At 44.6% G+C, this 24,272-nt stretch overlaps 1 protein-coding gene across 1 annotated transcript in view; it reads left to right on the forward strand.

Moving 5' to 3' along the window:
• Positions 1–24,272, forward strand: part of NOTCH2 (notch receptor 2) — an 87,057-nt gene that overhangs the window by 58,906 nt on the left and 3,879 nt on the right. The window contains exons 18-32 of the mRNA XM_033067317.1: positions 1,545–1,746; positions 4,573–4,726; positions 5,648–5,832; positions 7,880–8,012; positions 10,500–10,745; positions 12,975–13,087; positions 13,592–14,121; positions 14,783–15,130; positions 16,003–16,145; positions 16,893–17,103; positions 17,716–17,812; positions 18,279–18,447; positions 22,554–22,855; positions 23,159–23,306; positions 23,552–23,649. Coding sequence (XP_032923208.1) covers positions 1,545–1,746; positions 4,573–4,726; positions 5,648–5,832; positions 7,880–8,012; positions 10,500–10,745; positions 12,975–13,087; positions 13,592–14,121; positions 14,783–15,130; positions 16,003–16,145; positions 16,893–17,103; positions 17,716–17,812; positions 18,279–18,447; positions 22,554–22,855; positions 23,159–23,306; positions 23,552–23,649 — 3,079 coding nt within the window. The remainder of the gene's footprint in view (positions 1–1,544; positions 1,747–4,572; positions 4,727–5,647; positions 5,833–7,879; positions 8,013–10,499; positions 10,746–12,974; positions 13,088–13,591; positions 14,122–14,782; positions 15,131–16,002; positions 16,146–16,892; positions 17,104–17,715; positions 17,813–18,278; positions 18,448–22,553; positions 22,856–23,158; positions 23,307–23,551; positions 23,650–24,272) is intronic.

A 24,272-nucleotide genomic window follows, 5' to 3' on the forward strand; every position in this document is an offset into this window, starting at 1 on the left:
AAAAAATAATTAAGAAGTGGTCTGTTCTAGTCTAGTTACCCGAGACAAATTATGCAAAACTCTTGGTTTTCCTAAGTCTTTTCTGCACAAATAGAAAAGATCTTTCCTGCCTTTTATAAAATTGCATTTGAGGAGGAGGTATTTCAATGTGTTTTTCTTAAGAGCAGGATTGTGTCACTGATGAGGGTGTGTTTAATTTGCACTACAGTTGTTGAAGTATGCTGGGTGTTCTAGCAGAACTCCTGGCTCTTCCTTGAGGTTCATCCTACTTTTGTTTTTGTTATCAGTCAGGACAGGAACCAGTCTTGCAGGTATGAATTAAGGATGTAGCAATTTTCAAGGCTCTGCCAAGCTAAACCAGTCACACCTTCTCAACCAAAATTACTGAGCTGTGCTTGAGAGCACCGTGGTGGTTGGCTAATTTGAATTTGGGTCAAATTATTCTTCCTTGTGTTGTGTGAGAAGCTGCCTATGGGAGAGTGCCCTCTCCTTTTGGTTTCAGTGAAACACATGAGGTGATTGGCAGTTCCTCTGTCTTCCCTGCTTTGCCACGAGTGTAAATGGCAGCTTGTTCTCCCTCTGAAACAGAATTCAGCCCCCAAGACAGAGGAACTTCTCTGATAAGCAGTTTGATGTTTGATAAATAGGTTAATGTTGACATCTCTACCGTAATCACAGTCAGGATTTCGGTATTTCAGACTTGCTTCCCTGCACTGTGAGTCAGTGGCTTCTCTTGTGGAAATACCCTTTGACAGGGCACAGAGCAAATAGGAGGCACAAGTTTGGTTTGTGTGCTTTACCAAACTGATTATCTCAAGTATGATCTAGGGTTGCTCTTAGAGGAGCAGGAGTTCTTTTACAAGGAAAACTGAGTCAATTTTGCATGAGGCATTAATTCTCCAAACTTCCCAGTTGCTTCTCCCTAGGACACCTAATCTGGCAGAATTTCTTATGATCAGAAGATTGGGGGGAGGGGGATAATTCCTTTGATCTGAATTCTGCCAGGGCATGTATGAGTAGTTTTACAAATCAGGTCTTAAGATTCTCATGAGAAGAGAGGGAAGGGATTTAGCAATACCAATAATTTCACATAATTTCAGTGAAGAACATGCTTGTGTTTTGCATGTTGTATGAACTTTTTCCTTGAGAAACATACCCTGACTCCTTTGAAGATTTTAAGAAAAGGCAATTTGTTTTGTTTCTCATAATTTGTAATTTGTAATGAAATGTATCAGTTTGAGCAGCCACACACTGCAGTGCATTGAGGCTGGGAAGATTTCATTAAATAATTTACATTCGTTACTAATGACTCATTAAAAACCTGTTTTACATTCTTGGTCTGCTGAGGTGAAAGTGAGCTGGAGAGTGATCTGGAATCCCCTAGAATTGCTGGTTTTTGATTTATGCTTCTTCAGCCAGAAGTTAGCATTCAAAAGATCCTGTTAGCCACTTTTGTCCCTTATTTCAGTCATGTTTATGTTCTCTTTTGTATGTGAGCTAATTGCATTTCATCTCAGCTCACCTTTCTTGCCCCTCTCTTGCAGCTCCTGTTTCAATGGAGGCACCTGTGTGGATGGAATCAATTCCTTCACCTGCCAGTGCCCACTGGGCTTTACGGGATCCTTCTGCCTGACAGAGATCAACGAGTGTGCCTCCCACCCCTGCCTCAACAGGGGCACCTGTGTGGACAGCCTGGGCACATACAGGTGCATCTGTCCCTTGGGCTACACTGGCAAGAACTGCAAGGTGGGTGGCTTCTTGTGGCATCCTTGTTTGAGCTGTCCAGCAGCAACGGGGACTGGGTGAGGTGTGAGGGGCCAAACTCAGAGGGGCCAAGTCTCCAGCTCCACAGAAACATCCACAAGCAATGATTTTACATTGCACAGATGATTTACCTACTGCAGCATCAACTCAAAAGGAAGTGGAAGACACTCATGGCAGTGTTGTCACAGCAGTCCAAGATGCAGGACTTGAAATTTCCACTTCAAAAATGAAAGAAATCCCACCATGGAAGTACTTAGTTTGTTCTGTTATTCTCCACCCTATCAGGCCTCAAAACATACAGCTTTGAACTAAAGTTAACACTTGCACGACCTGCAGCAACTTTTAGGGGAAATCAATTGGATCAGAGCCACCTTAGGAATTACCAACAAGTAATTAGGAATTACCAGACAAATGGCTGAGCTCTTGTTCTTTCAGTCCTGCTGAGGTGTGGTTGGCCCTTTAGGTGCCCCTGTTCAAAACTGGAAATCGTGGAATGGGTTGGAGCGGACCTTAAAGATCATCTAGTTGCATCTCCTGTCTATTTGCAAGGAGGAGGAAAGGAGTTATTTATGAGAACAGGTGTCACTGGAACTTTCTAGATTAGTTTTCTTAAATGAAAACCAGCTGTTACCCTGGGAAATGGCTGCATTTCATTCACAGCATAAAATTGTCCTGGTTAAAGACAGTCCTGTATTTAAAAATAAACAAACCAACAAGCAAACAAAAATATTATCAGTCTGATTAGCAGGATTTAGATTTAACTGTTTCGTTTTTTACAGGGAAGTGAGTTTTAATCAGGGTTGATTGTAATTTTTTTTTTTTTTTTCATGAAAAGCCAGAAAATGTTTCGGGGCAGTAAATGACGTTCTTCACAACCTTAATAAAAATCTCTGGCCTTACTTGCACACTGAAGTTCAGGCAGTTTAGAGTTTTCCACAGGAGCTGCAAACCCTGTATACTGTAAATGACTGACTAGTGCCTATTAAAAACTCTAACTTGGCGTGGCACAGTGGAAACAGGACGATGTTTTTCAAATCAGAGTTCTTTCTTTTGATTCTGTTCTTATCAAAACAGCAAGAATGATTTGAGACTATTTCTGCTTTTGGAATGATGAACTCTGTATTGGCTTCCTTTACCAACAGTCTTGAGTGCTGCCATTTAAGAAAAAAAAAAACAAAGGTGAATTTCTTAAATTGCTGGAAAACACTGCAATTTTGTAAGAATTTTGCAGCTCTCTTTTGTGCCGACTTCTCTTTGTAAAGCAGCAAGTGTTGGAAAGAAGCACTTTAGTGGCAGTGGGGGAGGTGCTTTTTCAGAAGTATGTTGCTAGACATTAAATTGTCAGGTCTGCTTCTAGGTATTGCTAATGGAGGAAGTGAATGCAAAGTAATGAAGTGATAGAAAAAAGCAACCCCTCTGCTACCCTAATTATGCATTCTGGGCACACCACTTAAACCTCATTGGGAGAATTAGCATTGAGAGTGATCGTGAAGCACTGTGAAGTTCAGTAGTTCCTCTTCTGTTATGTTTGCTTTGTTTTTACTGGAGAAAAGGATTAATGTTCCTTTCCCCAAATTAAATGCTGTGGGTTCTCAGAAAGTCTGCTTTATGTTCAGAGAAGCCTGATTGTATTGTATTACCCATTTTATACAGGGAACCAGAACTTTCTAAATTTAAAAGTACTGCTGAGAGCTGTATTGGGGAGATTTATAGATTACAGCTACACTGTAGTTCTTGTCTTAGTGGTAAACTGGCTTGACCTAATTAGTGAAGCTAAATAAGCAGCACAAAATCAGACAATGATTCATAAGTTTTAGAATTTGCATGTAAAACAGTCAGCTACTCATTACAAATGCAGAAGCAAGAGGCTTGGTGTTTTTTCTTCTTCACGCTCAACTACATGTGATAAAACTTAATTCCAAGTTTCCTTTTGGTTGCCTGTGAAAGCACAGATTTTTTTTTTAACTTTAATCTTTGTGAGGAGACAGTTTGCATCTGAAAAGCAGAACTTTCTGCAATTGAAATTGCATTTTAAGCCAAAATTCAGTGCTCACTTTAAAAACCTCACCCCTTCCTCAAGTCAGCTTGACATCAGTCAAAAAGCTGTATTAATTTGAAGATTAATTGCTTAAAAAGGAAATTATGGTTAGTGACTGGTTTATATTACATCAGATAGTTATCTTGGGTCTTTGCTTTCATATGATGATTTACTGAGTTTTAGGCTCTTTGTTTTTATATGAGAAATCAAGAAAAGCGATATATTTTAGCCCATCTTCAGTTTATAAAACTAGTGTGGGTTTTCAGTTGAATCTTGGAAGGCACAAAAACTCAGAGACCATACTGCAGCAAATGGGGTCAAAAGCAGGTGTGGTGAGCTAATGACAGAAAGGAAAAGTATGGATCAAAATGTGGAACATGTGTCATCCTCAAAAAGCAGTGAAGATGAGGGGAGTTAGGGAGAATAGCTGGAAGCCTCCTGCTAATGTGGAACTAGAAAGTTAGTCTGAGATAAAACCTGACTAAAACTAAGCCAGCCAAAGATCCACCTTCGTGGTGAGGTGTGAGAATTTTGGAATAATGCTGCCATCTGGGGTTTATTCCTCTGTACATTTGCACCTTCCTAGACTTATGAGACTGTCAGTAAAGTAGTTGGCTTAGGCTTGGGAAGTACTGTCGTGTGGGAAACACTTTCCAGTGCCATGGGGAACCAGGATTGCAGAGCTCCCTTTCTTCATATCTTGACCTTGTTCTCCAAGTGCTGTTTCTCCTGCATTTGCCATATTTCCTGTGGGTTTTTTCCCTCTGCAGTCACTGGTGGATTTGTGCAGCAAGTCTCCCTGTAAGAACAGAGGCACATGTGTCCAGACTCTGGCCCAGACTCGCTGTGTGTGCCCACCAGGCTGGACCGGCGCCTACTGCGACGTGCCCAACGTCTCGTGTCAGGTGGCAGCTTCACAGAGAGGTAAAGCAGCATCCTCTGTTCTTCAGCTGAAACATCTCCCCAGGCATCTCCTTCCCCCCTGCACGTCCCACAGAGCTTTGCCTCCAGGTGCTTGGTGACAGTCACTTCTCAAGTGAAAATACTCTGTGTTTGGGAGTCAAGGTTTTCTTGATTGTCCCCATCACAAAAAAACCACCAGAAAAGAAGAATTAAATACGTTGTGAGGTCTCAGAGTTTCAGTACTACTGTTTTATACAGTCTTCCTTTTTGGAAAATGCATCAGCTCTTCATGCTAAACCCCAGGCAGGCTAAACCCCAGGTTTAAGACATGTCCTTGTATAAGAAAGCCTTCTTAGAACTCAATAATAAGTATTTTTGCAGAGAATAGTGATTATTAAGTGCACTATTTAGCCTCATAAGTTATAAGTTGTACCACAACCCCCCAAAGTAGTAATTTGCTACTTCAGATGATGTCTATGTAAAGGATTTGGATTTTGAGTGAATTTTGTCAGGCAGTATGGCTTGTGGCCCAGGCAGATGTTCATGCCAGTTTTGTCCAGGAAATCCAGACAGGCAGATCAAGTGTCAAAGAAGAAAGGTGTCAAGCTCCCATACTTTTTGGGGATGTTCTAGTTACAAACATTGAACCTCTGTAGAGCAGCAATAGTACTTCAGATTCACCAACCAAAGCTGAAGTAATACAGCAGCACGAATACTTCATGCCAGTGTCAAATCCAGTCATCCAAAGAAGACAGAGCAGTGGCTTCATTTGTAAGCCACTTTTGTTCTGATCCACTGTAATGTAAGGAGTAACTCTTCAGCTTTAAAGCCGCAACTTTTCAAATTTTTGGGCCTACCCATATCCATTCCTGTCTGAGCTACCAGCACTGGCAGCAAGCGCATTTTTCCATGTTTGCTCACTTGATTTAACTCTGGTTTCAGGAGTCCCCGTGGACCAGCTGTGCCAGCACTCTGGTCACTGCCTGGATGTGGGCAACACCCACCACTGCCAGTGCCAGGTGGGTTACACAGGCAGCTACTGTGAGGTGCAGCTGAATGAGTGTGACTCCAGCCCCTGCCAGAACGGAGCCACCTGCCGGGATCACCTGGGCGGATACCAGTGCGAGGTAACTCTGAGGTTCCCTGGGAACAGGGAGAAATACTTAGGGATACAAGGGATTAGATAGAATACTTTGGGATTAATATTTATGGCACAGAGATACAAAGGGATAAATACAATACTTAGGGAAAAGTACTTAGGGCACAGAGATACAATGGGATAAATAGAATACTTTGGGATAAATACTTAGGGCACAGTGATACAGAGGGATAAATAGAATACCTAGGGAGAAATACTTAGGGATACAAGGGGTTAAATAGAATACTTTTGGATTAATATTTAGAGTACAGTGATACAGAGGGATAAGTAGAATACTTCAGGATAAATACTTAGGGCACAGAGATACAATGGGATAAATAGAATACTTTGGGATAAATACTTAAGGCACAGATACAATGGGATAAATAAAATACTTTGGGATAAATACTTAGAGCACAGTGATACAATGGGATAAATAGAATGCTTAGGGAGAAATACTTAGGATACAGTGATACAATGGGATAAATGGAATACTTTGAGATAAATACTTAGGGCACAGAGATACAATGGGATAAATAGAATACTTCAGGATAAATACTTAGGGCACAGTGATACAAAGAGATAAATAGAGTACTTAGGGAGAAGTACTTAGAGCACAGTGATACAGAGAGATGAATAGAATACTTTGGGGTAAATACTTTGGGCACAGCAATACAAAGGCTTCAAAAGAAATCAGAAACACATTCAAGTGGTAGAGTGCCTTCACATAGGGAATAAAAGCAGCCTGCACCTGGAAGGAATTTTTAATTTGGCTGTAGCCCAAACAGTGCTCCTGAGGTTTTTAAGACTGAATTAAGAGGTGTGATTGGAAGGAGCTGTGGTTGATGAGCCTCTTTGTGTCATTGGAGAGGGGTTTCTTATCTGGAAAGGCTTTTTGCCTGAGGTGTGGTTTATATTAATATATTTGTAAAATGTATTAAAGTAATACTGTATTTTCCCTGCTGGATGGGCAAAGTATCCCTTGCCTCTCAGGCTGGGAAATGCTTTCTGTTTCCTAATGCTGATGCAGACAGCAGAGTAGACCATGAGATTATTGTATATCAACCTCCCTAAGCTTTTCAGAATGGTAGAGCTCCTTGGAAGCCCATGCCCAGAGAGAAAGCATGAGTTTCATGCAACCCTTAAGCCAAAACCACTAAGGCAGTTTCAGTGCTAGAGGGACCAGGATTTGATCTGCTCTGTTTTGCAGCAATCAAATCACTCGAATTGAGTTTTGCAGTGCCCTGTTACATGTCACATGGTCCGGTTGTGTGCTTAAGCTGCTGGCTGTGCAGCCCTTGGAATCACTTGTTCAACTGCAAAAGCAGTCCTAACCTGCCCCATCAGTCTGTGTTAGCCTTGTGATGGGTTAGTTGTACCACTGAATTGGTGGCTTGTTTTCATTTCTTCAGCTTTCAGAGTCAGGATTGAAAACACAAAGGAGACAAATTTTTCATTTGGACTTGATTGTTTATTAAATTTTATTTAAAGTACAGAGGGTTCTGCAACACTTCTAGCTACCAGCTACAAGTGAGCAAAATGGAGCTGAATCTGGCTAGCTACAAGGACTTTTAAAGCTAAGCAGTCCAATAAAGAGCTAGCACCTATATTATTTATGCTTTTGACCCAATAACCAAACACCTGTGACCTTCAGTGCAGCACTAACTGTCCAACCAAAAACTACTGCCTGAAATCAGGAAGAAGAAGGAACAAGAAAAGGAAGATGTGGCAACGTCCAAGACCCTCCATCTTGTCCCATACCTATTACTGTATTCTAAAATCCCCAAATTCGAAACCCATCACCATATGGAATCACACACTTCTATTCTAACTACACACCTGTGATTTTAACTCCATCCCCCAAATTTGGAAGCCTTCTCCAAGGCCTCAGGTGAAAAGCAGTGTTCTCCTGGGGGTCAGTCCAGAAAGCACAGAAAACTCAAAACTCCCAGGTTTCTGGGTTCCAACAAGCCTTTCTGAGATGTCTGCTGGTGTGTCTGTTAGAAGAAAATTCACATTTATTTCTCTGTTGGCAGTGTGTGCCTGGGTACCAGGGTGTCAACTGTGAATATGAAGTGAATGAATGCCAGTTCAAGCCCTGCCAGAATGGAGGGACATGCATCGACCTCATCAACCACTTCAAGTGCTCCTGCCCACCAGGAACTCGAGGTAGGAAGCTCAGCAATTAAATCAATATTACAAGAGGGAATTTTCCTCCCTGACTGCTGGTTTCACAAGACACAGTTTAAAGGGAATGCATTATGTTCTTTGAAGAATGTTCCCAAAGCATACTGGGTCCCTTGAGACACATATTTTCTTTTTAAAAATAAATGCTGCTGTTTTCCCCTCCCTTTTAATTTTTGTTCTTTTAAAGGAATAGGTCATGGCAGTGTCCCTTGGGAATGTGTGATCCCTCTTTGGCAATGTGGATGCATGAGATTGCTGTTAAGGTCTCTCTCAAACCTATCTATTTTGATACAGTAAATCCAAGGTTTCTTTTTGGTTAAGATGCAATGAAATAAATAGGAAATTTTCTTAGTTCTTGCATAACTCCCAATGTCCTTTACTTGCCTAATTTTTTGCCCTTCATTGTCCTCTGTCCTGAAGTCTTTTGTGGAAAAGCAGTTGGGTGACTCTAGGCTACCTTAAACTATTTCAGCACGTTTGAACTCTTTTATTAAAAACTCCTTAGGAAAAAAAAATAGTCCTGAGTTTACATCAGTGGTTTTCAGTAAGCATTATTCCACTGCCTGTTTATTGTCAAATTTCTTGAAACCTAGCCTTCCCTTTGATATCTGACCTATGAACCTAGCTTCTACCTGTGAAAATATTCAGAATTTAACATTCTAACCCATCAGTAAATACTTTCTCACTTTATGTTCTTTTTTAAGCTTATTTCTCAAGTCAGTTAAAATTTTTACATTGCTCTGAAGCTTTTCTTTCTGAAGTGTCATCTCCATGTAGGTGAAATCTTCAGATGTCAGATAGAACTAAATTGTTGGTTCATAAAGCAAATTTAAGTGCAATTATAAAATAATATATTTACCTCCTGCCCATGCATATCGCCAGTTCATTCACTTAATGTGGCTCTCAGCACAGCTCCCCGCTCTGGATAAGTGTTTATTTCATTGTAAACACTGCACTACCAATTCTTCATGTGTTGTTCTTAGTATTATTCTTCAATTAAAAAAAAAAGGGCAAAAAAGGTGCAATAAAACAAAAGCAGAAACAAACCTGCATTTTAGGTCTCTACCCCCAAGAGTGTATTTATGTACCACTATCTGCATTGCCAGAATTTCTGTATTCCACTAAATCCCCCATCATCCTTTGAGAGGTTCAGTGTACTGCTTTTAATCCTTCAGTCTTCCTTTGTTCAGATAAATTATTTTTTTGCATGTGACAGGTATTTTGGGTTTGGTGGGGGTTTTTGTGTTTTTTTCGTTGGTTTTTTTTTTGATAAATGAAAGTAATTGGAGAGGACTTGATACAATTATTTAGGATAGCAAAACTTAGCTTTTGTCCCCAACCCAGTTTGTAATTAGTACTTTACTGATGCCAGTATATCTTCCATATGTAGGTGAAGGATTTTACTTGCTCTGGTTGGAACAACAGCAATAAACTTCCCCTCTCTGTCCCCTTGTGCAGTGAAAGCAGAACCAGCACCAGATCTTGTGCCTTGAAAGGAAATCCTGCAGGGAGGAGAAGAAATTCCCTCCCTGGCTGCTGTTGGGGATTTGCTGTAGTTCCCCAGAAGCCAGACTGGAGGAATCGATGTTTAATCCCAACTGCTTTTCCTGTTGGCTTGCTGTTGCTTGTTTTAATGCTGTTGCTACAAATGCTCTTTGCCCAGTTCCAGGGGAGCCTGGTGGCAGCTCGTGGCTTTTCAAGGACAGCACGGGACTCTGCTCACTCTCAGGGCTAAACCAAGTGCATCTTTTTTGGGCTTGGTTTGGTTTTGTGTTTTTAATTATGCCCTGAAATAAAGTCAAGTATGAAAGCTGCCAAATACCCCAGGATGGGCCAGCACTGAGGGCAGCCTGGATGTAAAACACATGTACCCTAAGCCTGCTCTGGAGCTGGCTGTCTGCAGAGGGTGGGGAGTGTATTAAGCTGAGATCTTTTCCTGCTTATTTCAGGGACTGTGTGTGACGTGGCCTTAAAACTTGATGAGCAGTGGAAGGTGGATGAGCAGTGGAGGTGATGCTTTGAGAGGCTACTAGAACAGAGATTAGACAGAGTTAAAGGAATAAAGTAGGGATTTATTAAAAGCCCTCAAAGGATTCACCTTGGGCAGTGCAAGAGCCCGGCTATGGCTACACCCAAGGTGGGCTCAGAGTCACGAGTTCTCACACTTTTGTAAGTTTGGGTCCATTCCCATATTGGGGTTCATTGTCCAATTCCAGCTCCAGGTTCTGCAGTACCACCCTCCCAGATTGCTCTCCTCAATTCCCTGCTGTTTGCAGTTTTTGGGGCTGAAGCTGCAGTGCTGTCCTTGGGCTGGAAAAGGATTGTTTTGTGTGACTGAACTGTGAAGAGAACTTGCTAATATATAAAGTTCAGAGTTACATATTAATGCAGTACAGAATGTGGATTAAGGCATCACAGGAAAGGCAACCACGGTGCTGTATGCTGAATTTGTCACTCCTGTGTTGGCAGGGCGCTTCTGTGAGGAGAACGTGGATGATTGCATCTCTGACTCTGGAGTTCCCCGCTGCTTCAACGGAGGGCAGTGCATTGACCAGATTGGGGGCTACAGCTGCCTCTGCCCCCAGGGCTTTGCAGGAGAACGCTGTGAGGGGGACATCAACGAGTGCCTCTCCAACCCCTGCAACCCTCGAGGGAGCCTGGACTGTGTCCAGCTGACAAATGATTACAGGTGCATCTGCCGTAGTGCTTTCACTGGTGAGTAGTCAGGACCATGCTTCCAATTTAATGGCAGCATCTTGAGGAATGCTCTTGAGTTCTGTCCTTTCCTGGCAGTGCTCTTATCCAGCCACTTCCCTTCACAACGTCTGATTGTTTTCCCTACAACGTGTTTCAATTTTTAAACCAGTCTTTCTTCTAAGCCTTCCAAGAAATTTGGCTTCCAGAGCTGTCTCAGACAAAGGAATCTCCTGAGACACTTGGCTTCCTGGACTTTTCTTTCGTTGTGGTGCTTTTCTTGCCTTCATAATTTCACATTTCTAATATTGAAAGTGTAATAGTTCATGTGTCAGCTTATCTGCAGCTTTTCCTGTTGTGAAGCAGCCATAGGCTTCATATTGTCTATAAATCAGTGTCATGGTGTCATAATCAGATTTTGGCTTCTTTTCTATTCCTCACTGCCTTTCCTCCTTATGTTGGTGATGTGCTCAGGATGGAGCATTCCGTGCACAGACAGGCTGTACATTCCTAGCTTGGTGATCCTTCCACAATCCGACTTTGAATCACAATTTTGCAAGAACTTCACGCTGTGCAGACTTATGTCTCACTCTCTCTAGAGCTCATCTTTGTTAGCATTGCTGCTATTCTGCTTTCTGCCTCCCACTGGGCTTAAGTTTGGTCTAATAGTCTCCAGATGTGTCTTAACTTTCAGCTTTCCATTTTCCATGTCAGTTGAACTTCTTATGCATTCGGTTTTCCTCCATTAAAACCTTTCACTTTCCCTGCTTAGCAGTGACCTTTCCTGCATGCTTTACCAGCAGTTTTTACTCTTATTTTTTCTTAAAATTTAAAGATGCTGTGGTTTTCCACTAAATTTGGAAGAAAAATCACAAAGATACACGCTTGAAGAATTCATTCATTACTTATCCTGCCAAAAGAAATTCTTGAAAGAGTGATGTATGAGGGAAGTGGAGCTGGTGGGACACTGGTGCAGGGCACCAGATGGATTTATTTTAAGCCTGTCTGTTAAGGCTGCTTTTATGAATTATGCCTCATGTGGCTTCTTACCCTCAAAGAAGGGTTGCTGGGTCTTGTGCCATGGGGAGTGCAGGCCTGCTGCACCCCAGGAGGAGCAGGCAGAGCTGCTGTGTCTCAGACATGAGGTCTGTCTGGAAATGTTAGGCACAGAGGGGGAACATGCTTCCTCCTCTAGCTGTCTGTCTCCTGCACATTCCACACTGGCCCTTCTGCCTGGGAGGGGACAGGGTGGCTTTGCTGTGGCCTAGGACTGGTGGGATGCCAGCACTCTGTGGGCCATCCTGCCCTGTCTGCAAAACCTTGGCTGCACATGTCTGGAGACTTCTGTGAATGTTTCCCTAGGGGGTCCAAGTCATGCTTAGATCATCCCCAGCTTTCAGAAGTTTGGTGTGTCAGTTTGACTGTGGGAGCTGCTGCAAAGCTGGTCAGTGCAGTAAGGTCTCTGTCTGGCTGATCAGTCTGAGGAGACTCTGCTTGGTGCTCCTATTCACTCCTGGTACAGTGTGATTTGGACTCATTGAGCATCTCCTAAAAAGTAAAGAAGTGTTAGGAACCCCCAGACTGGTGTGGTACATAGCTTCCAGCCTCTGTGCCTGGCTGACCTGGAGATGACAGCAGCACAGTCTGTCTTTGTGCTGTGTTGTGTGTTCTTGAGGAGGCAGACACGGTCAGATGTCTCCAAATACACCTTGTGGCTTCTGGCCCTTGTCTTATTTGCACAAAATCTTCTTCTGGGGTTTCTACTGGTAGAGTCAGAAGCAGGGGTTTGCAAGCAGCTTGCTTGACATCACTGAGCACTGCACTTCATTTCCCACAAAATTAATTGTGAATCTGTAAGAATGCAGAAGAAATATAACAATAGTCATGTGGTGTTAAATCCACAATGTTAAATATTCTTTTCAGCAATTGCTTAAAATACAGTGAGCCCAGTCCATTTTTTTAATCACTTTCTTCAGCTCTTTAACATTTTTATGATCTATTGGTTTTTATTTATGATTAGCATTTCGTCTGCCAGATTTAACTGGCAGAGCTAATATTGGCTCAGAAGCTAAATCAAAATTGTAGCTCAGGCAGCTACGCAGAGACCACGTGTTACCCAAAGAGGCTCCCTCCAAAACACTCTCACCAGAGTGCCCAGCTCTCTGCTTATCCACTGGAGTGTTCTGATGGCTTTTTGGAGTGATCACTCACACATTTCTCTGCTCTCCTCTCTCCCTGTGCTGCATCCAGGCCGTCACTGTGAGAGTGTCATCGACGTGTGTCCCCGCAAGCCATGCCAGAATGGCGGCACCTGCGCTGTGGCCAGCAACATGCCCGATGGCTTCATCTGCCAGTGTCCCCCGGTAAGCAAGTGTCCCCAGCCTGCAGTGCCTGCCCAGCTCCAGAGCTCACTGCCAGGGCTCTCACTGCTTCACTGCAGGTGAAGCCTGGACACTCTTCAGTTGATCTGCTTAGCAGGGAAACCCAGGTCTTCAGATGCCCCAGGAGCGTGATGCTGCCTGTGGCTACCCCATACAAGTGTGATCTTTAAGTATCACATCTGGCTTTTTTGTCTTAAACCTACCATAAAATTAGAACTTTTTTTTTTTTTTTCACAGTCCTGTGTTTTCTTTGCTTGCTGCAAGATTCCCCTTATTTGTGGCTCTTCTAGGCTGTTTTCCAAACATAACAGAGCCTTGTGATTTCCTAGTTTATCCAGGAGTTTAGGCCCAGAAAGTCATGGCTCCTGCAGTTAGGCTAGAGGAGTTACAGGGAGAAAGGATTTGCACATGACACCTTGCCTCCAGCCCTCAGTGTGTGGAGGAATAGGTTTGTGACACTGATTGTTGTGCCCATTTTTTCTACAGGGTTATTCTGGAGCAAAATGTGAGTTCAGCAGCCACAGTACCTGTGGACAAGTGAAATGCAAGAAGGGGGAGCAGTGCATTCAAACATCTTCTGGTCCACGGTGCTATTGCCCCAAGCTGTCTGTGGGAGAGGAATGCCAGACAAACCTGGCCTGTGCCAGTGCCCCCTGCCAGAATGGGGGCAGCTGCCACCCTCATCCTCAGCCTCCCTACTATTACTGCCAGTGCCCTGCTCACACCCAGGGCAGCCACTGTGAGCAGCCTGTGACTTTCAGCCCGGAGCCCCGAGGATGTCAGAATCCCCAGTGTGCAGAAAAAGCCAATGATGACTATTGTGATGAAGACTGCAACACCCACGCCTGCCAGTGGGATGGAGGCGACTGCTCCCTGAAAATGGAGAATCCTTGGGCCAACTGCTCCTCCTCCCTGCCCTGCTGGCTGCTTTTCAATGGACAGTGTGACGAGTTCTGCAACACGCCCGAGTGCCTGTTTGACAACTTTGAGTGTCAGAAAAATAGCAGGACGTGCAAGTAAGGCTCCATGCTGAGAGCATTTTCTCTGTGTCACTAACATAACTCCTGCCTGTTGCTCCCTTCTCTCCCATTGTTTCTCTTGCTGTCCTTGCTGAAAGCTTGGCATCCAGGAGTTTCTGCTGCTTTGTGTACTTCTCGTCTGTTTTTGGGATTTGTGTGCAGTGCACTAAGTCAATAACTTGAACAATGGTAGTGTTTTAACCTTGTACTGGATTTTAATAGTACTACCTGCTATCCTGAATTTTGCTGCATACTACTAATACCTGTATTTTAATGCCAGCTGTGTTTGCTGCCTCTGAACGCGTTCTCTAGCTTGTTTGTGGTGGCACTTCTTTCTCTTCAGTTAATTGTGGCAAATGCTACAGCTTTGCAGTGATGATGCTGCCTTGGTGAGGCAGGAGGTGTTAGACATCTTACAAAACAGAATAATCTTACCCTGTTACCAGAATTAAATAATGGGTTCTTGGGGGGTTTCTGTGCATCCTACTTGCAGCCTGAGAGGGTGAAAGCTTATCCTGGGGTTGCATTTCTTCTCCTGATATCCTGATAATTTGTTTTGCCTCAAATGACGCTGGAGAGTGTAAGACCCAGAGTGCAGGTGTGCAGTGCAGAGCACACAGGTGCTGTGTGCTGCCCCATAAACCTCTCCCTGCTGCAGGTATGACAAGTACTGTGCAGACCACTACGCAGACGGGCGCTGCGACCAGGGCTGCAACAGCAAGGAGTGCGGCTGGGACGGGCTGGACTGCGACGGTGACAAAGCCGAGAAGCTGGCAGAGGGCACCCTGATCATCGTGGTGCTCATGCGCCCCGACGAGCTGCTGGGGGATGTCCGCAGCTTCCTGCGCACCCTGGGCACGCTGCTGCACACCAACCTGAGGATCAAGCTGGACTCCCAGGGAAACCCCATGGTGTTCCCCTACTACGGGGAGAAATCGGCGGCGCGCAGCCGTCGGTCGCTCGTGGTCGTTCGCAAGCACAGAGAGCTGGAGAAGGAGGTCATTGGGTGAGTGGCTCCTGTAATGGGTTAGCTGCACCACCCAGTTAGTGGTTTGTCTTAATTTTCTTCTGCCTTCACTCAGAGTCAGGATTAAAAACGCAAAGGAAACAAATTTTTCATTTGGACTTGGTTTCTTGTTTGGATTTTATTAAATCTTATCTAGAGTACAGAGAGTTCTGCAACACTTCTAGCTACCAGCTAAAAACAAGCAAAATAGAGGTGAATCTAGCTTAATACAAGATCTTTTAAAGCTAAACAGTCCAATAAAGTGCTAACACCTATATTATTTATGCTTTTGACCCAATAACCAAACACCTATGACCTGCAGTGCAGCACTAACTATCCAACCAAAAACTACTACCTGAAACTAAGAAGAATAAAGAAGAAGGAACAAGAAAAAGAAGATGTGGCAATGCCCAAGTGCCCCCATCTTGTCCCATACCTGTTACTATATTCTAAAAACCCCAAATTCCAAACCCTTTACCATGTGAAATTACACACTTCTATTCTAACTACATACCTGTGACTTTAACTCTGTCACTGAAATTTGGAAGCCTTCTCCAAGGCCTCAAGTCAAAAGTAGTGTTCTCCTGGGGGTCAATGCCAGAAAGCACAGAAAGTTCAAAACTCCCAAGCTTCTGGGTTCCAGCAGGCTCCCTCTGGCCTTGTTGTGCTGGGTACTCTTGCTTGTAGTTGTATGGGGCATTCTAGACTTTCTAGGGGTGTGGGCTGTTTTGTAAATTAGAAAACGCAGCACTCTTGCAACTGCCCAGCATTGAGGTAGAAAGATTAGCATAAAAGGCTGCTGCAGTTTCACCCACTGCTTTGGCATAAGTTTCTGTGACTGACTTCTGTGCCCTCTTACTGTGTCTCTGCAGCACCAAGGTGTTCCTGGAGATTGACAACCGCCAGTGTGTAGAGGACTCGGAGCAATGCTTTCACAACACAGAAGCTGCTGCAGCTCTCCTAGCTGCTCAGGCCATCAAGGGCATGCTGCCCTATCCCTTTGTGTCTGTCCAAAGTGAGTAATTTTAGAGGAAAAATTACTGAGGGAGGCAGCTGGGCTTGCAAAATACTCAGATTATTGATCATCCTCTTCTTGTGTCTAGTATGGTTTCTGTGATGTAACTTTTTTGTCCCCAGTTATAGGAGTATGTTTGTGCAAAGTGCACAGAGGGCACATCTGGTTAGTAGGGCAGGACATTTAATTTAGAGCCCAGTCACTTTAATACTTGTAGAATCAGTAATCTCTCATGCTAGAGCCCTGCAGTGGTGATCTCTGCACTAAAACCATTCATGTGCTTTAAGCCATGAATTCAATGGAAAAGGTGCCATTTAGAGAGAAAGGCTGGGAGGCATGCCTCAGTCCAGTCTACCAGATGTTTTCTCCTCTGACAATATGTAATCTCTTTGATTTCTGCTCCATCTCCCTCAGTCAGAGGCTCAGCTGCAAACCTGTTCTGATTGGCATTATTGCTTTTCCTAGTTGGGTCATGCTTGTATCTTCATGTAGGTCATCTCTCTCTATGCTGAGTGAGGGTGACAGGAGGAATATCTTTGGTTCAGCAGCCAGATACTCTAAAAAATACTTTGAGAAATCAGACCAAGGGAAGTCAAAAAGAAGTGATACGTACTTACAGCAGTCTCAGTGGAGCCTAAACTCTGTGTAGAGACAACATGCTCCCTGTGGGAAGGACTGTGCTGAGAAAAGAGTCTAGAGGTTGAAGATTGTTGTCTCCACTGTGTTAATCACACTGTGTTTTTTCAGGTGAACCCTTGTTACCACCAAAGACCCAGCTGCTTTACCTCCTAGCTGTGGCAGCTTTGATCATCCTGCTGATCCTTCTCTTGGGTGTGATGATGGCCAAGCGCAAGCGCAAGCACGGCTCCCTGTGGCTGCCAGAGGGATTCATCCTGCGCAGGGATCCCAGCAACCACAAACGCAGAGAGCCCGTTGGGGAAGATGCTGTTGGACTCAAGTAAGTTTGCATTTAGGCCACTGACATTCTGTTTATTAGTGGCTTGAGGATTTTCAGAATGTGGCTGAAGTATGTTTATCAAAGGCACTTAAAAGAAAGCTTCCTTTTAAGGTGGAACTTCTTAGGCTATTCCTCTACATTTAAAAACATCTGGTTTGGACAGAAGGATTTTAATTAATTGTAATATATAAAATGCCAGCAAGGAATCTGGTCTCCTGGTTTAGTTTGGTATTCTGACACTGAGCAGTATAGATCAGCAGCCAGGTACTGTTTGCCTAATTTTCTCCTGGAATAGGTGAGACATTTTTAGGTTGATAGATGACAACAAACTTCTAATATCTCTAGCTCAGTGCATCAAAAATGTGACTCAGAAGTAATGCAAAATTTCAAAAGCTTTATGCAGTTTTGGCTTTCCACTGAATTAAATAACTTTGCAATTCTAAGTGCATTTAATGCCACTGTTGGCTGCCTGAAATTTGTAGTTTCTTGGTTCCTCTGTTTGCAAGCTACCAAACTTACAAGCACCCCTTTGGTAGTCTCTGCAGGATAGTGTAAGTAGCAGCAGTAGCACCTGCTCAGGCTGCAGAGTGATATGTTCTCCTTGTTTGTCAGAAATCTGTCAGTGCAGATACCAGAGGGTAACCTGGCTGACCCTGGCACCACTGAGCACTGGGCAGGTGATGGTGGACCTCAGCCAAAGAGAGCTAAGGTAAGCAGCTCCAAGACTTAAATACCACCTGAAACTGCTGGTGGGACAACCATCTACATTAACTTCCCTTGCTCAAACCCCCCTTGGCCTAGGGATTGGTAATATATTAATGGTGTCTGAGGAGCAAATCCTCAGCTTAACACTGCCACCACAGGCTGGTGGAGAAAGTGGAGAAAGTCAATGCCTTCTGTTCCAGTGTTCCCTCCCTACAGCAGCAAAAGGGACAAGAAGGTTAATGTCATGTCTTGCAGCTCAGTCCTTATAATGTATGGTGAGGGTATAAAAGCTGAGAATGCCAAGCAGAAGTAAATGTAGACTACCATTAGCTTAAAAGGAAACCAACCCCCTTAAAATTTGAGAAAGCAAACAAAACCCTAAGAAACCCAGCCATAACTAAGAACACCCCAAGAACTCTGGGTGTCACTTGCTGGATATTTTGAATCAACTGCTCATTTGCTGTGCTCAGGCTGAGGACCAGGCCTTGCTACCAGAAGGGGACGAGCAGATTGACCACCGCCAGTGGACACAGCAGCACCTGGAGGCTGCAGACGTCTGTGGGAGCACCTCACTGGCCCTCACACCCCCTCAGGCAGACCAAGAAGTGGATGTTCTGGATGTCAATGTCAGAGGGCCAGGTCAGTATTCAGTGTCTGTGTGTCCTGCCAGCCAGGCACCAACCTCCCCTGTCTCCAGTGGCTGGGGTGCTGATGTTACAAATTAAATGGAGTGTACAGGAACACCAGCAGGAGTTTTATGGTGCTCAAGGAAAGCACAGTGTGCACTCTTGGGAAAAAAAAAAGCCAGAAAGGTTAAACTGTGTTATGTAGCACATGGAATATCATGGAGCCAGGAGGAAGAGAGCAAGCACCTGTAGCATCTAATTTATAATACTGTGTGCCTAAGTGGTATTGTCCAAAATTTTGAATGCATAATTGTGCTGGGAATAACCCCCAGTTTCTCCAGTTGGATCACCGCAGAGATCTATGCCAGACTTTTCTAAGGACCAGGTTAGCAGATTTTATACCTGAGGTGTGTGCAGGGATGGCCTTTTCCTGAATAAGTGAGTTTGTGGCAGACAGTCCACCCTCATTAGCAGTGTGTGAGGTGTCTGTCCTGAGCACAGTAGCAATGCAACAAGATTGTGCATGACTTTTTTTTATTCCCTAATTTATATCTTCAGCTTATGATAATCAAGTCATTGAATTGATAATAAAACTGTGGACTTGGAAGGTTTCTTTAACATGCAGGCAGGTTTGCTCTCTCTCAGTCCCAAATGACTAGATGCCCTGGGAACCTCTCCTGCTTTTTATGAAAGCTGCATAAGCTGGTAAGGGGCTGGGTGGGTCATCTGGCAATAACTGATCTCTGGGTTCTGAGAGGAGACAGCTGACCAAGAACTTCATTCTGGTTGGAAGAGCTGCAAACGCGGCTCTTGCTTATATGCAGAGAGGTGATGCTGATGATATTGCTGCAGTTCCTTTTTTTGCTGCTTTTTGTGGGAATATTTCTGTGCAATTGAAGGATGACTGGACCCATTCTCTCACTTCCTTTCCATTGTCTTTTCTGCTCATTGACCCGTTAGCTCTTCTAAATGCAAAGGGAAGGAGGGATTTTTGTGTAATGAGTGTGAGAACATAAACCATCAGTTTCTGCCAAATTTAAGCTTTTCTTTATTTCCCCTATTGAAACTTCTAGTTGTGTGGCAGGCTAGAAGCTTTCCAAGTGCAGGCAGTAATGTTCGTAAGACTCCAGACTGCTTATTTTCATGTTCCCCCAAAGCTTTGTCCAACAACAGCAATGAAATAATACTGACCTGTGAGTTGTTTTCCTGCCATCCAGATACAATTGTGAAGCTTGCAGCAAGCTGCTCTAAATTGTTTCTCTCTGTGGCATCAGAAGCAAGCAGCTGTCAGGGGCAGAAATAATTTTAAAAGTCTGACAGGTGTTGGAATAATGGGTTAGTAAGGAGGGGTAGGGTTCCTCACAGTTAATGTGGCTGTTTCTCTGCCCTGGCCACCCTCACTTTTGCAGACAGATGGGAAAAAATGGGCCCTTCTGAGAGGTAGTTCCCCTCTGTCCCAAGAAATCTGAAAACTGGATGGTTCACACCCCAGTAATGCTTTGTTGCCCCCAATTAATTGCAGAGTGTGTTCAGGCTGACTGACTTGAGTGCAGGTCTCTGGGCCGGAGCCACATGAAGCTGGGTGAGGTAGATCCTTGCTGCAGGTGCAGGTTGAACACTAGAGATCTATTCTAGAGAGGGGAGAAGCACCTCAGTGTACCAAGGGTTTGTTCCCTCTCTTAACCCACCACCTTCTGCAGTCTCTCAGATTTAGGGGGATGCAAGAGCACCAGTGTCCTCCAGAAGCATTGCCTAGAGATTTTTCCTGTTGGTTCCTTATATCCCAGCTTGCAGTAGCTTATGCCTGAGTCTGGTGGACTTTACTGTGTCACTGTGCATGTACTCAGGGGCTGTCCTACGGAAAGACAGCAAACAGAAGAGTTTATAAAATGCTGCCACCACCTTTGTCTCCCCATTCTATTCTTCTGCTGTCCCCCAGAGCAGTGAGGACATTCTTTTCATTGGAGTTATTGTGAGTGTGTAACCAGGGTAATGCAATTATAGGCATAACTGGTAACACCACCTATAATTAAAATTGATGAACTGTCCCTATTATATGCTCCTCTTTTTTTTTTTCAGTTAGTAAAACTTCAGTGGTTTAGACTGGAATTTTCCATGCTGGGTGTCTGCCTCCAGCTAGATGCTTTTGGGTTCTTTTCCAGCTCTTTGAGAGAACAAGCTGGAAGGAGGAAAAAAGACATTGTGTCCACAGCTTTTTTTTTTTTCTCTAGTAGTCCATAAAGCACTTAATTGTGACTGTCTAGCTGGATGTGCTTTTGCTAGCCTCATAAAACCAACCGTGTGTGGCCAGCTTGCAAGGCTCTGAAAAGAGCTGCATGTACCTGAGAAACTTGGTGGAGGGTGGCAGCTAATTATTCCAGGGATTTAATGCTGTGCTGTCCCTGTGCAGAAGACAGGCCAGGACAACTGCAGGGGTTGAGCAAGCCAGACCTATCCTGAGAATGTTTTTTCCCAGAGCTGTGGTGCTGGAGGAAAGGAAAGCTCCTTTCTCTGCTCTGTCTCCCTGCTCTTTGTGTTGTGGCAGTAGAGAGGAGACCACAGCCTGACTGGAATACTGAGGAGTGTTCATTTGGGACAAGGGAGCAGAGCCAGCAGTGGCGGGGAGAAGCACAAAAGGAGGTATAGCTTTGGAGAGCAGCAGAGAGGGTCTCTAGACAGGGCTGAATCTTGGAACTGAACCCGTGCCCATTCTTTGCTGCAGTCTGTCCAGCAAATCCTGGGAAAGGAGCAGGGTGGAAGGAAGGCTGTGTGTCCTGTGGTGGGGAGCCACTAGGAGGAGTGTTCCGGCTGCTGAAGCCTGGGCAGAGCCTGCTCCTCCAGTGCCCTGCATTTCTAGAAAATTTTGGAACTGTCCTAAAGCAGAGAGCAGGAAAGACTCAGTGATCAGAAACTGGAAAATGAGAGCAGGGCATTAGAGCTGTGTGTGTTACTTCCAGTAGGAGACATCACCTTATTTATGTCCAGAGAACCCAGTGTGGCTTTCTGCAGTGCTCTGTGATTGCAGAGGAGCTGTTGTGTCTCCTGCTTGTGACAAATCATTGCTGAAAAAATGGTCTTGTATTTCTGCTGGGGGGTTCCCAGTGAAGTGACTAGCAGAGTGAGGTTCCTTTCTGTTGCCGTGTCAGTCCCTCTTGCTTTCCTCTGAGGGATGTGCAGGAAAGCAGTAAAATCAGCAAGAAAGCATCAGGGTCTACAGCTGCAGTCGTGGGATTTTAGGGGAATTCACATAACGTGCATTTTTATGGATTGCTGAAAATACATGGAGATGTTTTCAATCTTAATTATTCTGCATCAAGGAGGGTATTAACAAGGGTGAAAATCAGCAGCATGAGGTGGTGTGTTCCTGCTCTGTCCTCTCTGATTAGCAGAGAGGGAGATCCATCAGAGGGAGCAAAGTTAAATTAGAGGTTTGGAGAGCCTTTCTCCTTCCACTGACAGTGCAGGGATCCTGGTTGGAAAAGGGTGACTTTAGCCTTTGTGGACATCCCATCACTGGAGACTTTAGCAGAGTGAGACCAGTGTCTCCCAAAGTACTCAGACTGTGTGAGAGTGTTCATCCTGGGGCATTTGTCAGCTCTGAGTGCTTGACTGTCACAGCTTCAGGATCCTTCTCATGATAACCTTGCTGTAGATATGAAGGCTTTTGTCTGCATTTTACTTCAGTTAAATATCTGAAGTGAATATCACCAATAATCAGTGACTAGGTGTTCAATAAATTTTCCTTCAACTATTTCTTTTCCCCAGGGATGTGATTAGAGCATCTGTATGAACAGTTACACTTAGTTGTCAGATTTGATTTGGATTTTTGTAGCCCTTGCTTCTCTAAGCTAGCCTTTACTTTTTGTGGAAGTGTTACACTTTAGCAGCAAAGTTTTTTTGTTTTGTGATGGTCTCAGTCTTTAGAGGAATATTTCAAGTTCTGCTAGGTTTGCAGTAGGTACTCATGCTTGGAAGGAAGACAACTCACTAGCTGTTGGGCTTTAAGGAGAGGTCTGGGTTAAAGCAGCTGGAGGGATTGTCTGTAGCTCAGGGGAGAAGGATTGTAGGAAGGTTTCCATGCCTTTGCTGGATTACTGTACCCCCATCTCCCCTCTGCAGACGGATGCACTCCACTGATGTTGGCATCTCTGCGTGCGGGCGGCTCCGACATCAGCGAGGACGATGAGGACGGGGAAGACTCCTCAGCAAACATCATCACAGACCTGATCTACCAGGGGGCCAACCTGCAGGCTCAGACAGACCGCACGGGGGAGATGGCTCTGCACCTGGCAGCACGCTACTCCCGAGCCGACGCTGCCAAGCGGCTCCTGGATGCCGGGGCGGACGCCAACGCTCGGGACAACATGGGACGGACCCCTCTGCACGCAGCCGTGGCTGCTGACGCCCAGGGAGTCTTCCAGGTATGGCCATGGGAGAGCTCTGTGTTTATATGAGCCTCTGTTTGCTCACAGCTCTGCTCTTCCACAGTGTGGTGGCCAGGCAGAGCTATTTGTATCCAGTTTCTTTGGGTATTTGTAGCTTGAAGAACTTGGTGTGCGTGAATCATCTGGCGTGTATTTATTTGGTCTGTTTGCCCATCACGTCTTTTCTGGGTCCTTGCACTTCATTGTCACTGTAAAATTTCTCTTGAAATTCTGCCAATCCTCAGTTTTGATCTGTTGTGGTACTGAAAAAAAAAAAATCCATCTTCCCCTGTTGTCCAGATCCTGATCCGTAACAGAGTGACAGACTTGGATGCTCGGATGAATGACGGGACAACGCCATTAATCCTGGCTGCGCGTCTGGCTGTGGAAGGGATGGTGGCCGAGCTCATTAATTGCCAGGCTGATGTCAACGCTGTGGATGACCATGGTAATGTGAACACCATGTGCCAGGCTGGGCAAATACTTGCCATGGTGTGAGTAGGGAGGGATGGGTTCTGCTCTCCCAGAGTGGGGGCTCTCTGTGAGTTCTGTGCTAAATCACACACTGAGCTCTCCTGCCAAGTCCTTCAGTGGTAATGAGCTACAGTGGCTTGGTTCAGCAATCCTGGAGGAGAAGCAAAGTAGCAAAACAGCTCCTTGGTTTGTTACTGACATTTTTGTGTTTCCCTGCAGGTAAATCTGCTCTTCACTGGGCTGCTGCTGTCAACAATGTGGAAGCAACACTAGTACTGCTGAAAAATGGAGCCAACAGAGACATGCAGGATAACAAGGTACAGTGTGGCAGTGTCAGCAGGCCTGTGCTTCCTAACTCAAAGCATCTCTTCACTGTTGGTAGTGAGCTAAGTTCAGATTTTCTTAACTTGGTGCTCAGTGCAGGCCTTCCAAACCCAGGCTGTGACTGGAGCTCTCCCCAAGCGCTGGGTGTCTTAGAGGGTTTCTGATATGGGAGAGCAGGTCTCTTCCTTGTTTAGCCAAGTGCTGGGCATCAGTGCTGTCCTGCTTTCCTTGCAAAGAAGGAATGCAAGACACAGTCAGTGGAGTGTGAGAGCAGCAGGTGAAGTGCTGCTGGTGTCAAACAACTGGATTCCAGTTAGCAGATAGAAAAATAGCTGGTGGCACAGCAGCAGTCGTGCCCTGTGATGTTTCCAGGCATCGCGGTGCAGGGTGGAGTTGGGGACAAGCCCCTCTGTGTGACAGACTGCACTGTGCAGATGTTCTGTAGCTTCACTGTTAGTTTTTGCTGTGTCTAAGTCCTTGATTTCTCTCCTCTGCCTAAAGTGTCTTTTTTTGATTGATGTGTGTTGCTCAGTTGATTTTAGAGCTACCAACAAACTCTAGTCCCTTACCCGGGTTGTTTTAGCCTTTTGTAACTGTTCCTCATAGGAGCCAATAG

Source organism: Catharus ustulatus, chromosome 9, assembly GCF_009819885.2.
Source record: "Catharus ustulatus isolate bCatUst1 chromosome 9, bCatUst1.pri.v2, whole genome shotgun sequence".
NCBI classification, from domain to species: domain Eukaryota; kingdom Metazoa; phylum Chordata; class Aves; order Passeriformes; family Turdidae; genus Catharus; species Catharus ustulatus.